The following is a 13,656-nucleotide window of genomic DNA, read 5'->3' as shown; positions in this document are numbered from 1 at the left end:
TCATCACACAAATACACGTACAAATATGCAGATGAGTACGATAGTTAAACACATTTAGTATAATTACGGAATAACATAGAAATGAAACTATGAAAGAAGATTACATAATTAAACACTAATCTTATATGATTTATATTCTAATAATCAAGATTGAACCCATTTAAGCAGCAGAGATGTGAATTGACTTAACTTGAGGCTTCTTCTCCTCAACTTTAGGAACAGTAACAGTAAGAACACCATTCTCCATATTGGCCTTGATCTCCTCCATCTTGGCATTCTCAGGCAACCTAAACCTCCTTAAGAACTTTCCAGAACTCCGCTCGACACGGTGCCACTTGTCATTCTTCTCCTCTTGTTCCCTGTTTCTCTCTCCGCTGATCTGGAGCACATTCCCATCTTCCACCTCAACCTTGACCTCCTCCTTCTTCAAGCCGGGTAAATCCGCCTTGAATACATGGGACTCCTGAGTCTCTTTCCAGTCAATTCGGGTGTTCACAAATGCAGCGGTGTCGGTGTCGCCACCGGTGGAGGTGAGTGATCGAGAGGTGTTAGTTGTTCAAGGGAAAATCTTGGAAAGGGTCGAATAAATCAATAGAGAATGGGTCGAAGACGTTGCTTCGTCGGTTTCCAAAAAAGCTTGGAATCAGCGACATTGTTTCTTTCAGTAATTTCAATTGATCGTTGTTTGGGTTTTTCTGTGTTTAGAATTGCAGGTTTTTTAAGATTATGAATTATCGAATTATTCAGATGAAGAGAGTTATTTATAAATGATAAATAGAAAGTTCTCGTTAATTCTGAGAATGTTTCAGATTTTAAACTGAAATGTTATCAAAAATTGCGAGAGTGATGGAAGAGTGGAGGGGTTTGAAGCATTTTCTAGAATTTTGGGAGATTTTATTTGGGCTTACTAATCACTCGTATTTGCCCTTGGGCTATGGGCCCATACAATACGATGCAGTGCTGACAATAAGCCGTTATTGTAACTACACTGTTGCAATAACAAAATAGTAAGTGTAGAGACATTTCATTCTTGGGTCAAAATTATATCCATTTCAATTCAATTCAATTCACATTCATTTCACTATGTACTATAGCAACACTAGTAGTTGTGTACCAAATTAGTCTTATGTATATACATTTAAAATATCAAAAAAAAAAAAAAAAAATCTAATCTATATGCAGTAGATTGTTTGAGTAAGAAATAGTCAAATTTCTACAATGAAAAATTTTAGATTTAATCTAATGTATCCCTAAAAGAAGACTGAGCATAGTTAGAAACTTAGAATTATTAACAAAAAAGATACGAAGTGTAAAACTTATACCATTCTTATTTAATCATGAAAATATTTGAACACATGCTATGGTAATAACTATAGGATTTCTTTGTAAAATTAAATAAGAATCAATTATCATTCCTTCTAATTATAATCACTTACCAAACATGCCGCACGAGTAATAATTTGGACCTAGGTTACACTAGAACGGGTACGGACATAAAACGGGTACACAATATAGTTGTTTAGAAAGCAGATGATCCCCAAAATTTGGAGCAAATGAATGGTTGGGACTATCAAAAGCAAATGACCCCCAAAATTGTAATCCAAAGTTGAGATCATTTAGAATAGCCTAGAGTTAAGATTATTTTTACCAATTTATCCTAAAAAATTAATGTTCAAATTTAATAATGCTTATGATTTTGGAACAGTCAAAAGTTTTTGGTTTTAGATTCTACAGAGTACATATACAATTTTTAGATTTAATTAGATAATCGGTTTTGTAAAAAAAAAAAAGGATATTTGTGACTTGTGAGTGACTGAATTTATTTTAAAAAAAAAATTGTAAATCACGCCTGAATAAATCTTGTGTACAATGGGTGTACATTAATTTTATTATAAAACGGACAGTTTAAGCATAACTTTAACTATTTTTATGATAACTTTAACTACTTAAAGGGTAAGTTTTAATTTGTCGTTGGTTTGAATTTTATTTTGATGTGTAATTTGTTATAAATACGTGATTACATACTATAAATACTAATATGATTAATCTAATACATTATAAGTTTTTTGTAAGATAAAATTTATTAATAAAAAAATAATTACTTTTGCAGTATAAAGGATAACTTTAAATGCTTTTAAAGTAACTTTAACCCATTTTACAATAAATTAATATATACCCGCCTTTTAGGAGAATTTGTGACCACGTCCAATCGATATAAATTTAGACCATACCGTTTTGGAGCGAAACTAATCCGGTCTGGTCTCTGACTCTCTGATCCTGAAAAAATTGTTAATCCAATCCCAGCCCATTTCAGGTCTAGTCTGGTTTTGGACCGGTGCACTGCCTGACTCTCTCTTTGCCATCCTCACTCCATAATATAGAATTATAGAGCTAGATCTCTACTCTCTGCCCTTAATTTTTATCATACATCTAATTGTTATTTACTCATATGATTAATGACCACATATGCACGCCAAATTCATTTACCAAACCACCAAAAATCGCAATACTCTGAATCACAATTCTTGCATTCCTCACACGGCTAATCCCTTCCCACCAATTCAGAATAATCTACGACACTTAAGTCCATAATATTTCTTTTAAAACAACTACAGTATATTACAAATTAAGTACTCCCAAAATAATGAAAAAATAGTTCAGCTTGTTCGTACTAAACCAACAAATCCCTGACCTTGTCAGCAACTGCAGTTGAAAGGTGGGTCACTGGGCTGAGCTTCCACAATCTGCATAACATTTAGAGAAAATAAATTAATACCAAAAAAAGTGCTTAACAAACTAAGCAAAATGATTTGATTAATTCAGTAACCCAAATGCATAGCATAATACTGATGATTGTTAAAATTACCACGTGGGAACATGACCTGCTATAACTAAGCCCTCCATCGGTTCATACTTCTCTGTTCTCTAATGCCAAGCTCATCAACACTCCCCCTCCTCCCCCCCCCCCCCCACCCTCTCTCTCTCTCTCTCTCTCAGCCCCCGTCCATTTCCATTTGTCTAATCAGTCTTAGTCAAGCTTTCCTACTAGCCTTGGTTTATCCCATGCAGTGGCAAGATGAAATACTAATAGTTGTTCTGAATCAGTTAGTATGAACTCAAGGAGTCAAGGGATTAACACCTTGGTGGAACATGATATGCGTTAATAAATCCTACGGAGTACTTAGAACTTTTTTCTTCAAAAAAAAAAAAAGAAAAATGCTATACATAAGCCTTTAGGGCTACATATAAGCATTAAATACACACTAGAAAATCATATAAATTTAGGAAATCACTAGCCTTAGTTTAGGTCACTTTATTATCAGCAAAAGACAAACGGTCACCCTTAATGGAAATTTTGAGAATCGCTCCCAATCATTTAGATACACGTCATCAGAGAAAAAACATTCAACAACAACAACCACCAGTCCACCACCTTGGTCCTATAGAAAAAAATAGGTTTAAGGTTTGAGAAAACTTTACAAAATAGAGTAAATCAGAACGAAACAAAATGCAGAATTTACAAATAAAAAATGTATATATTTGCTATTGATGACGAGTATTAGAATGTATACCTCGTGAAAAGTCTGGTCACCAATGAAGGGCTAAGGAACTAGCTTTATTTTCTTCTTTTTCTTAATGTTCGGCCTTTTTTTGTAACTGTCTGGGACTCAGGGACACAGCTTTTCTCAAGCTCAATATGGAGGCGGGCCTGAGGCTCAGAAGAAACCAGTGGCTCACAATGGAGGCGGGCTTGAGGCTCAGAAGAAACTGAGGGATCGGGCACATTTTGCCCATTACCAGAGAATGGGCCACCACCCCCAAATGGGCCACCACCCGCAAATGGGCCACCACTCCCAAATGGGTTAAGCTGACCAAAGCCACCCCATGGACCACTAGATCCACCAAATTGCCCGCCAAAACCACCAAGTTGGCCAGATTGGCTATTGTTACCATTAGATTGGCCAAAGCCGAACCCAGATCCACCAGCCATCAACTGTCTCATTTGCTCTGGGTTGGGCTGCATGATAGACGGTTGGTTACATGCCATGAAATATGCCATCATAAAATTTTGCATGTTTGCCATTCTTGTCACTTGAGATTGCAATGCTTGAATTTGATCCAGCATTTGACCAACTTTTGGTCTCCCAGCAAACCCAAAATACTCCTTATTCGAGATGCCTGATCCAACACCCCTAACACAACCACCATGCTCAGGCTTCTTCAATACTTTTGCTAGAATATCATCTCGGCCCGTAGCAGACAAATCACCTTTTTTAGCTTGGGCATCTAGGGTTTTCTAACATCAAATAATGAATAACCAAAACAAGTTAGCAAATGGTAAATGTTTTTGTGAATTTGCAAGTTGCAGGATCTTACAATTGCTTCAGCGATTTCCATATCACCGGGCGCATAGGTTTGATCTGCTTTATTTTCATGAGCTTTAAGCCAAGTCAAATGTCGAGGCACCTTATCAATGTGGATCCCCTGCGCTTCGAATTCTTTTGCCTAACATTACACAAGTTAATAAGGTGAAACAGTTAAAAATCCAATGAGTTCCAATCAAACAAATCAATCAAACTTACAATCTCTTGTTCAAAATGCTGGTACCCTTTTCGGCCCCCTCGGTACCTTGACGTCTTCATATTTGCCTTTTCTCGATTCTTTTCACTTAATTCCTTTTCATGTTAATTCAACGTTAATACACATAAGGAACAATATATTTGAAAGACAAATATTATACAGAAAATATGGAATAATACCTTAAACTTATCACTAGTACAATATGCAGTGAACTTTTCCCAATCATTTTGAGATATAAAGGAATATTTTAATGGCACCTTCTTTCTTATCATTCCAGACCTTTTGTACAGGTACTTCTTCACCAATCTAGCTTTAAAAGCTCTCCATCGCTCAGCAGCTCGCCTTAAAATCCATTTTTTTCGATCAGGCAAAACAATGAATCCTTTCTGCAAGACACATATGCATTACTGGTGCATACAAAACAAATCTCTAAGGTAAAACTATATGCTCACCGTAATGTCATCATACACTTCATTCAGGAGTTCTGCTGGAACATGGGACCACTCCTCATAGGTGATGCTAACTCGCTCACGTACAATTACACCAATTAATGTGGCAAAAATGGGTCGGTGATCCCCACAAGGAATTTTTGCTGCATTCCATTCCAAGCGAATTTTCTCTCCTTTCTGAATCACCTTCCTTACTGCTGCAAGTACAGTACGACCCCTTGTATTCTCATTATCAGAGTCTGAGTCAGAAGCTGAGTCTGAGTTTGACGCTATTTCAACTTGTCCTGACGTTACTTCAGCAATAACTTCAGCAATTTGTTCCGACGTCATCTCAACACCTTGTCCTGATGTTACTGCAGCAACTTGTCCTGATGCTACTTCAGCAGCTTGTCCTGATGCTACTTCAGCAGCTTGTACTGAAGCTACTTCAGCAGCTCGTCTTGAAGCTACTTCAGCAAGTCTTCTCTTTTTTAATTTTGCCATTAACCTAAGATTGAAATTTTAGAAGAAATCAAAACCAAAATAACAAGTAAAAAAGAGGATATGAAGATAAAAGCAACAGTAGTAGCACGAAGGAATGATAACACTAATCCTCAGAAATCAGAAGATAATAACAAAGCTCCTCTGCATTCAATGACACCTAATCAAAGCGAATTGATCCCAGCAAAAACAAGGGGGTGCAGGGTTGAAATTTTTAAAGTGAATTAAAAACAAAGCCACAGCCACAGCCGGTCAAATTATCATCATCACTTTGACACAGGATCATTAGAGCATTATTGAGCTTTCACAATAACATTTTTTAGTCCCACAAATAATACAATGTATTTGAAGATAATAATGTTGAAAGAAGACACATAATCAATCATTTGCATCATAGAACGAATCAACAAAAACAGTTGAAAACAAAGCTCAGCCATTAAAACAAAAGGATTAAAAAGAATTATAAGAGCATTAAACACCCAAATAAGGGCAGTGATATAAGTAACCCTGCCACTGTAATCAACCTTCAGTTTTAAAAGGGATGAGGCACACCAAGGCGCAAAGTACTTGGAGCATAGGCTCAAGAAGAAAGGGTATTGAGCGCCTTTTGTAGGTGAAGCGCACTTTATTTATGTAAGAACAAAATTTAATTAAATAAGTCTAGAAAAAAAAATTTGAAAAGGTGAAAGGGTCATGTGATCGATAGCTAGGGTTCTTCTAATGGAATTGGGGGATACAGGATTTCTTTCTCCTTTAGTATAAAATTTAATCTGACCGTTGCGAAGTTAGATGATGATTTTGTTAATAAAATTTTAATACACATTAGCTATTGACACCATACAACATAAGGTGCAAAGGCGCAAAAAGCAGTCTAGGAAACAAAAAAAGCGCATAGGCATGCACATTTTGTGGGTCACTGGGTCTTTGCGCTTGGCAGAGCTAGGGTGCCAGCTGTGGCACCCGACTCTGCCCTGTGCCCAGGCACGCTTTTTGAAACCTCATTCTTTTAAAAGAGAAAAGAAAAAGTCAACTTTTGATGAAATATCATCCAAGTTTACTGAAGCCCTAAATGGAATAAACAATACATCAGCCCTACATTGGCATACCTGATATGCCAAAGCCACAATCATATGCATACTTTTACACTTTGCAACATCTTTCTAAACCAATTCATTATTATTCTGTTCTGGTGGCTAAACCAAACAAAGAGTCAAAGAGTACTAATTACATCTAATGAACCTGTAATAGACAAACCGGGGCAATATTGGTATTATAGTATTATTAGGTTAGTAGTCTTTAGTTTTAGTATAAACAAAGAGAGGAGGGAAAGGAAATAGTAGGCAGAAATTTGTATTGAAGGGAAACCTTAAAGAATTATGGCCTCAAGCCATTGTTAGAGATTGATAGCCTAAAGCTACTGAGAGTGATAGCCTCGAGCTATTAGCCTATCTTATAAACCTTTTGCCATTTTCAATCAATATTCAAGCTTTAATCTTTATTCACTTGCATTGTCAAATCTGAAATATAAAGCCAGAAAATTAGTCCAGAACCCTAATAGATCAAATGAGAAAAAGAGCTTACATAAAAGGGCAGTTCATGACTACAAAAAAAAAAATGGCAGAAATAGAAAGTAACATAAAATTCATCTTTAGGATCTGAAGTATGTTCATATCATATGCTTAGACTCAAATTGCCCTCCAAACATTGTACCATCCACATTAGTTTACAGCAAATTGAATTTGCAGCATCCGAAATTACAATACACGGTGCGCATCTAAGCAGTCTAATCAAGGTTATAACACCACTTTTGACAAATTTGTGAACTTTCCTAGAAATTTAGTCATATACAAGTCAATCATCATCATACGTAATTAACCAAAAAATACTCCAATTCAGAGCAATTAAGTAGTGAAAAGAAAGAAATGAGACAGCATTAAAACTTAGATCACTAAAATTAAGCATTGTAAAACGCAAAAAAAAAAAAAAAAAAAAAAAAAAAAACCCTAAAAAAATACCCAAATTTGCAGCAAACCCACATAGAATCCAAACAAATGACAAAATAAGCAAAATTGAGAAGAATTAAAGGAATGACCTGTAGAAGACTTAAGCGGAAGCCTTCGATGGCGGCAGATGAGACGAATCACTAACGATTAGGGCTGAAATTCAACGAAATGGAATAGCAAAAGAATTAGGGTTACGATTGAATTATAGAAAAATAAAGAAGAAAAGGAGAGTAGGGATGAAATTCAGTGTTACCGGAGGAAGATTGTAATACGGCGATAGCAACGGCAGTCTGTGGTGGCTGGATTTGTAAGAGAGAGAGTGAAATCAGGGGACGCAGAAGCTACAAAGTGATGTACTACGGACTCCGGAGTAGTTTGTTTTTCGGTTTTTTTTTTTTTTTTTTTTTTGGGATTGTTTTTCAGTTTTGAGAGGGTGTAAATTTTTTCGTGGTCTTATTTAAATATTTTTTTTTTTTTTTTTTTTAATCACACTTTATCCTTTTAGAAAGTTTTTTTTTTAGTTAAAGTAGGCCGGAAATTATATTAAATCAAGCTCCGTTAAAGTTATTAACTTTGAGGAAAGGAGTTCATACATACATGTTCCACATTACCGTTAGTATCCCATCTAGCAACTAAGTGGGCAATGGTATTACCGGCTCTTTTCACATGAGAAAACACAAAAGGAGGAATAAACATGATAACTTTCTAATGTCCTCATACATAAGAAATAAAGGAGATAAGCCACTGGCAGCTTGGTTGATCTTCTTTACCCCTGACAAAGTATCACTTTCCACCCATATGTCCTTAAAGTCATGCCTACGCATCAAGAGGAGGCCGAAACGAATAGTTGTTGCCTCGGCCATCTCTGAAGTCCATTGAACCTGCATATGCTTCACAGCCGCAAGTAAAATCCCACCCTTATGGTCACGCACAATAGCACCAAGGTTGACATATTGTCCTTTCTCAATGTGAGCATCAACATTCAATTTTACAATACCTTCAGGAGGGGGGATCCATCAAGCAATTGAGGGGGGGTGTCCAGCTTGAAGGTGGGGCGAGCATACCTTGGAATTATACAATATGTAATCTTCGATTAACCTCACAAAACCAGCAGCTGTAAACTTTGCATCATAATCAACCTGTTCGTAAACGAACTTGTTCTTGCAAAATCAAATTTCCCATGTGTTAGAATCCAACTCCTTTTGATGTATTAGATTCCATTTAAGTGCTTTCCTAGAGATTAGGTTATGTTTTCTTAGCTTGAGGTCCCTTTATTGTGTTACTGTCAGATCAGTGTTCACTAGGGATTCTCTTTGTATGTCATTTAAAGCTCTTTAGAGGGCGATTGATTAATGAAATCTTAAAGCCTTCTACCAAGTGTTGCCTTGCTTTTATGCTTGTTTGTTGTTAGACCTTTATAGATATTGTGTCTTACTTGCATATTAGCTCCCCTCCAACCCAACTTGATGCGCTAAGGACTCGTGGTTCGGACCCGCTTGTGCCCGCTTTGAAGTATCGGCCGTCACAAGCCCCGACCACCCGCACTTCGTCGCCCAGATAGACGTGAGTGCTCCTGAGATTCTATTGCCCGCTTGTGTTGCTTTGTGCTCACAAGCCCCTCTTCCGTTCAAGACTAGCGTTCTTGCCGCCAAAAGGCTAGAGCGCGCCACACGTTTTGGGGTCCAAACTCCCGGACCGTGACACCATGCCTACCCCATAATCCTTCGAACATCTCCTTTGTTAAGCCTACTTTGTCACCACAAGAATTTTTCATTAAAGCATGAGGAAGGAGCAGCACTAATCTTCTCCTGAAGTTCAAAAGAATCCCATACAAGTCTAGCATTATTGCAATCAAACAAAGCATGGCATATCAATTCCACCCCAATCCCGCATAAAGGACACAACTCATCAATAGCAATATACCTCCTTGGTGCCTACACGGGTTGCTTGCGACGAGGTTTGAGCCTCGGCTCTGATACCAACTGTCACGGTCCGGGAGTTTGGACCCCGAAACGTGCGGCGCGCTCTAGCCTTTTGGCGACAAGAACGCTAGCCTTGAGCGGAAGAGGGGCTTGTGAGCACAAAGCAACACAAGCGGGCAATAGAATCTCAGGAGCACTCACGTCTATCTGGGCGACGGAGTGCGGGTGGTCGGGGCTTGTGACGGCCGATACTTCAAAGCGGGCACAAGCGGGTCCGAACCACGAGTCCTTAGCGCATCAAGTTGGGTTGGAGGGGAGCTAATATGCAAGTAAGACACAATATCTATAAAGGTCTAAAAACAAACAAGCATAAAAGCAAGGCAACACTTGGTAGAAGGCTTCAAGATTTCATTAATCATTCGCCCTCTAAAGAGCTTTAAATGACATACAAGGAGAATCCCTAGTGAACACTGATCTGACGGTAACACAATAATGGGACCTCAAGCTAAGAAAACATAACCTAAACTCTAGGAAAGCACTTAAATGGAATCTAATACATCAAAAGGAGTTGGATTCTAACATCCTCCCCCACTTAAGCTGTCGACCACCTCGTCGACTTACGAAAGTTACAATCAAAATTAGAAAACCCTAAACTATCTCAAGTTTCGGATGCGCCGTTGGTGCGGCTATCTTCTGGAATCTTATCTGACTCTTGAGCTGGATCTTCTTTGTTGACGAGGAGCTTGTCTCTGGAGTCGCTCGGCTTGAACATCTTGTTGAGAGCTTCATCTCTAAATTTCCTCCTGGGAGTGGAATCTGTTGAATTAAGGGGACAACTGCTTCCACCATCATCTGTTGGGGAGCTGCTTCGTTGAGACTGTGGTGGAAATCTTCAAGTTGTGGCTGGTGCCTCTTGGGTGACCATTTTCTTTGTAATCCCTTGCACGCGCCCTGCGTTGTTTGCTCAACCACTGTTTTTCCTCCCTCTTGGGAGGTTCTTCTTTGGTGTCTCTTTGGTGTCTCTGGGCTCGTCGCTCTTTGCTTCGAACCTTGTGACTGATTCTGGTTTTCGCGGGTGTGTATCTGGGATGTTGCCAACTCCATGGGCTTCATCTCCCGCTTCTCTGGGTTTCTGGTGCGAGCTTATTTCTTCGATGTTGCCTTCTTCTCAGGCTCCATCACTCGCATTACCGAAAGATATCGGACTTCTGGTTCTCCTTGAGGTGCTATCATTCTCATAGCACTCAGGCGTCGTATGGAACCCATCCTATATGTGGGCTCCTCATCGCTGCTAGTCTCTTTTGTGGCCTCCTGAACGGACATGGATGACAATCTCTTTTGGATCTTGTCAAGTTCTTCTTTATGCTCGCAATCCCACCATTTGTGTGGACCTCGACAAAGTATGCAGTTTATTGCCCTTGTGTTTGCCGAGGATGCGCCGGCCCTCGAGTTTCCTGAGTTGTGGGAGGGGGTAGATGTTTGTCTCTGGGCATCACCTCCTCCACTTCTTCTATGATATGTATTAATGGTGTTGGACGATACTCGTGAGCCATTCTCTGTACCCTTTGGAGAGCTTGGAGACGGACTGTTAGAGCGTGTTGACGTCCCACTTGAATCCTTCTCGGATTGACGACCCTTCCCGACTGAGTAGTCCATCAATCACTCAGCAGCACACATAGCAGCAGCGAGGGTATCAATATTCTGCCTCAAAATCTCTCGCTGCGCCCATTCCTTTAACCCGTTGACAAAGTTGAACACACGATCTTTCTCATTCATGTCTGTGATGTCCAACATTATCGCCGAGTATTCCTTAACATAGTTGCGAAGAGAACCCTTCTGGCGGCACTCTTGCAACTTCATCCGTGCAACAAACGCTGTGTTGACGGGGTAGAATTGTTCTTTGAGTTCCTCTATGAACTCCGCCCATGTATCAATCTTGATCCTTCCTGCTTCGATGTCTGCGTGCTTGGTGCGCCACCACAGCTTAGCATCTTCGGACAAGTACATGATGGCAGTATCCACCTTCTGATCGTCACTTAGTTGACATATTCGAAAGTACTGCTCCATGTCGAAGAGGAAGTTATCAACTTCTTTCGCATCTCTAGCGCCACTGTAGTCGCGAGGTTTGGGCGGCTTTATCTTCGCCGCACCAACACCCAGTGCGTCTCTGCCCACAACGCGCGTTAAGGTAGCACATTTCTCAAGTGCTTCGTCGGCTTTTCCTTGAACAAATTGCAATTGTTCGCGGAGGGCATCTCTGTCAGCCATCAATTTCACAATTTGCTCGGCTTGCTCGTGTACAATGACTTGGAGCTCGGCCCATTTGTCCGCCTTCTCCTCGAGCCAAGCGAGCCTTTCTTCTACGAATTCCATCTTCGTGTAGCCCTCCTTGGTGCCTACACGGGTTGCTTGCGACGAGGTTTGAGCCTCGGCTCTGATACCAACTGTCACGGTCCGGGAGTTTGGACCCCGAAACGTGCGGCGCGCTCTAGCCTTTTGGCGACAAGAACGCTAGCCTTGAGCGGAAGAGGGGCTTGTGAGCACAAAGCAACACAAGCGGGCAATAGAATCTCAGGAGCACTCACGTCTATCTGGGCGACGGAGTGCGGGTGGTCGGGGCTTGTGACGGCCGATACTTCAAAGCGGGCACAAGCGGGTCCGAACCACGAGTCCTTAGCGCATCAAGTTGGGTTGGAGGGGAGCTAATATGCAAGTAAGACACAATATCTATAAAGGTCTAAAAACAAACAAGCATAAAAGCAAGGCAACACTTGGTAGAAGGCTTCAAGATTTCATTAATCATTCGCCCTCTAAAGAGCTTTAAATGACATACAAGGAGAATCCCTAGTGAACACTGATCTGACGGTAACACAATAATGGGACCTCAAGCTAAGAAAACATAACCTAAACTCTAGGAAAGCACTTAAATGGAATCTAATACATCAAAAGGAGTTGGATTCTAACATCCTCCCCCACTTAAGCTGTCGACCACCTCGTCGACTTACGAAAGTTACAATCAAAATTAGAAAACCCTAAACTATCTCAAGTTTCGGATGCGCCGTTGGTGCGGCTATCTTCTGGAATCTTATCTGACTCTTGAGCTGGATCTTCTTTGTTGACGAGGAGCTTGTCTCTGGAGTCGCTCGGCTTGAACATCTTGTTGAGAGCTTCATCTCTAAATTTCCTCCTGGGAGTGGAATCTGTTGAATTAAGGGGACAACTGCTTCCACCATCATCTGTTGGGGAGCTGCTTCGTTGAGACTGTGGTGGAAATCTTCAAGTTGTGGCTGGTGCCTCTTGGGTGACCATTTTCTTTGTAATCCCTTGCACGCGCCCTGCGTTGTTTGCTCAACCACTGTTTTTCCTCCCTCTTGGGAGGTTCTTCTTTGGTGTCTCTTTGGTGTCTCTGGGCTCGTCGCTCTTTGCTTCGAACCTTGTGACTGATTCTGGTTTTCGCGGGTGTGTATCTGGGATGTTGCCAACTCCATGGGCTTCATCTCCCGCTTCTCTGGGTTTCTGGTGCGAGCTTATTTCTTCGATGTTGCCTTCTTCTCAGGCTCCATCACTCGCATTACCGAAAGATATCGGACTTCTGGTTCTCCTTGAGGTGCTATCATTCTCATAGCACTCAGGCGTCGTATGGAACCCATCCTATATGTGGGATCCTCATCGCTGCTAGTCTCTTTTGTGGCCTCCTGAACGGACATGGATGACAATCTCTTTTGGATCTTGTCAAGTTCTTCTTTATGCTCGCAATCCCACCATTTGTGTGGACCTCGACAAAGTATGCAGTTTATTGCCCTTGTGTTTGCCGAGGATGCGCCGGCCCTCGAGTTTCCTGAGTTGTGGGAGGGGGTAGATGTTTGTCTCTGGGCATCACCTCCTCCACTTCTTCTATGATATGTATTAATGGTGTTGGACGATACTCGTGAGCCATTCTCTGTACCCTTTGGAGAGCTTGGAGACGGACTGTTAGAGCGTGTTGACGTCCCACTTGAATCCTTCTCGGATTGACGACCCTTCCCGACTGAGTAGTCCATCAATCACTCAGCAGCACACATAGCAGCAGCGAGGGTATCAATATTCTGCCTCAAAATCTCTCGCTGCGCCCATTCCTTTAACCCGTTGACAAAGTTGAACACACGATCTTTCTCATTCATGTCTGTGATGTCCAACATTATCGCCGAGTATTCCTTAACATAGTTGCGAAGAGAACCCTTC

General features: G+C 40.6%; 1 protein-coding gene and 1 pseudogene across 2 annotated transcripts; both read right to left on the bottom strand.

The window, feature by feature from the left end:
- On the bottom strand, positions 1-908 carry LOC110699206 (annotated as a pseudogene).
- A 1,559-nt stretch (positions 909-2,467) lies between these two features.
- On the bottom strand, positions 2,468-7,940 carry LOC110699205. 2 transcript variants are annotated; one of them, XR_002506878.1, is made up of 9 exons: positions 7,767-7,940; positions 7,603-7,666; positions 5,034-5,517; positions 4,761-4,967; positions 4,584-4,676; positions 4,378-4,506; positions 3,573-4,297; positions 3,298-3,440; positions 2,468-2,744 (listed from the first exon to the last, which is right to left on the bottom strand). XR_002506878.1 is itself a non-coding variant. In XM_021876697.1 (8 exons), the coding sequence occupies exons 3-7, from the start codon at positions 5,511-5,513 to the stop codon at positions 3,617-3,619; spliced, it is 1,590 nt and encodes a 529-aa protein (XP_021732389.1). In that variant the 5' UTR covers positions 5,514-5,517; positions 7,603-7,666; positions 7,767-7,940; the 3' UTR covers positions 2,468-2,744; positions 3,573-3,616. The 2 variants fall into 2 exon arrangements, 1 of the variants encoding a protein (XP_021732389.1); XM_021876697.1 differs by lacking the exon at positions 3,298-3,440.
- Positions 7,941-13,656: the final 5,716 nt, after the last annotated feature.

The sequence above is a fragment of the Chenopodium quinoa genome, unplaced genomic scaffold, assembly GCF_001683475.1.
Source record: "Chenopodium quinoa cultivar QQ74 unplaced genomic scaffold, ASM168347v1, whole genome shotgun sequence".
In the NCBI taxonomy this organism is placed as follows: domain Eukaryota; kingdom Viridiplantae; phylum Streptophyta; class Magnoliopsida; order Caryophyllales; family Amaranthaceae; genus Chenopodium; species Chenopodium quinoa.
The sequence above is the reverse complement of the archived record's forward strand: the minus strand, read 5'-3'. Positions and strand labels throughout refer to the sequence as shown.

Bases quoted from the DNA above. Each gene is read 5' to 3' on its own strand.
- LOC110699205 (XM_021876697.1), bottom strand. From the start codon at position 5,513: ATGGCAAAATTAAAAAAGAGAAGACTTGCTGAAGTAGCTTCAAGACGA. The intron at 4,677-4,760 runs GTATTATTCCAT...TAACATGAAAAG, and splicing joins GTACTAGTGATAAGTTTAAG to GAATTAAGTGAAAAGAATCG. The intron at 4,298-4,377 runs GTAAGATCCTGC...ATTTGATGTTAG, and splicing joins TGGAAATCGCTGAAGCAATT to AAAACCCTAGATGCCCAAGC.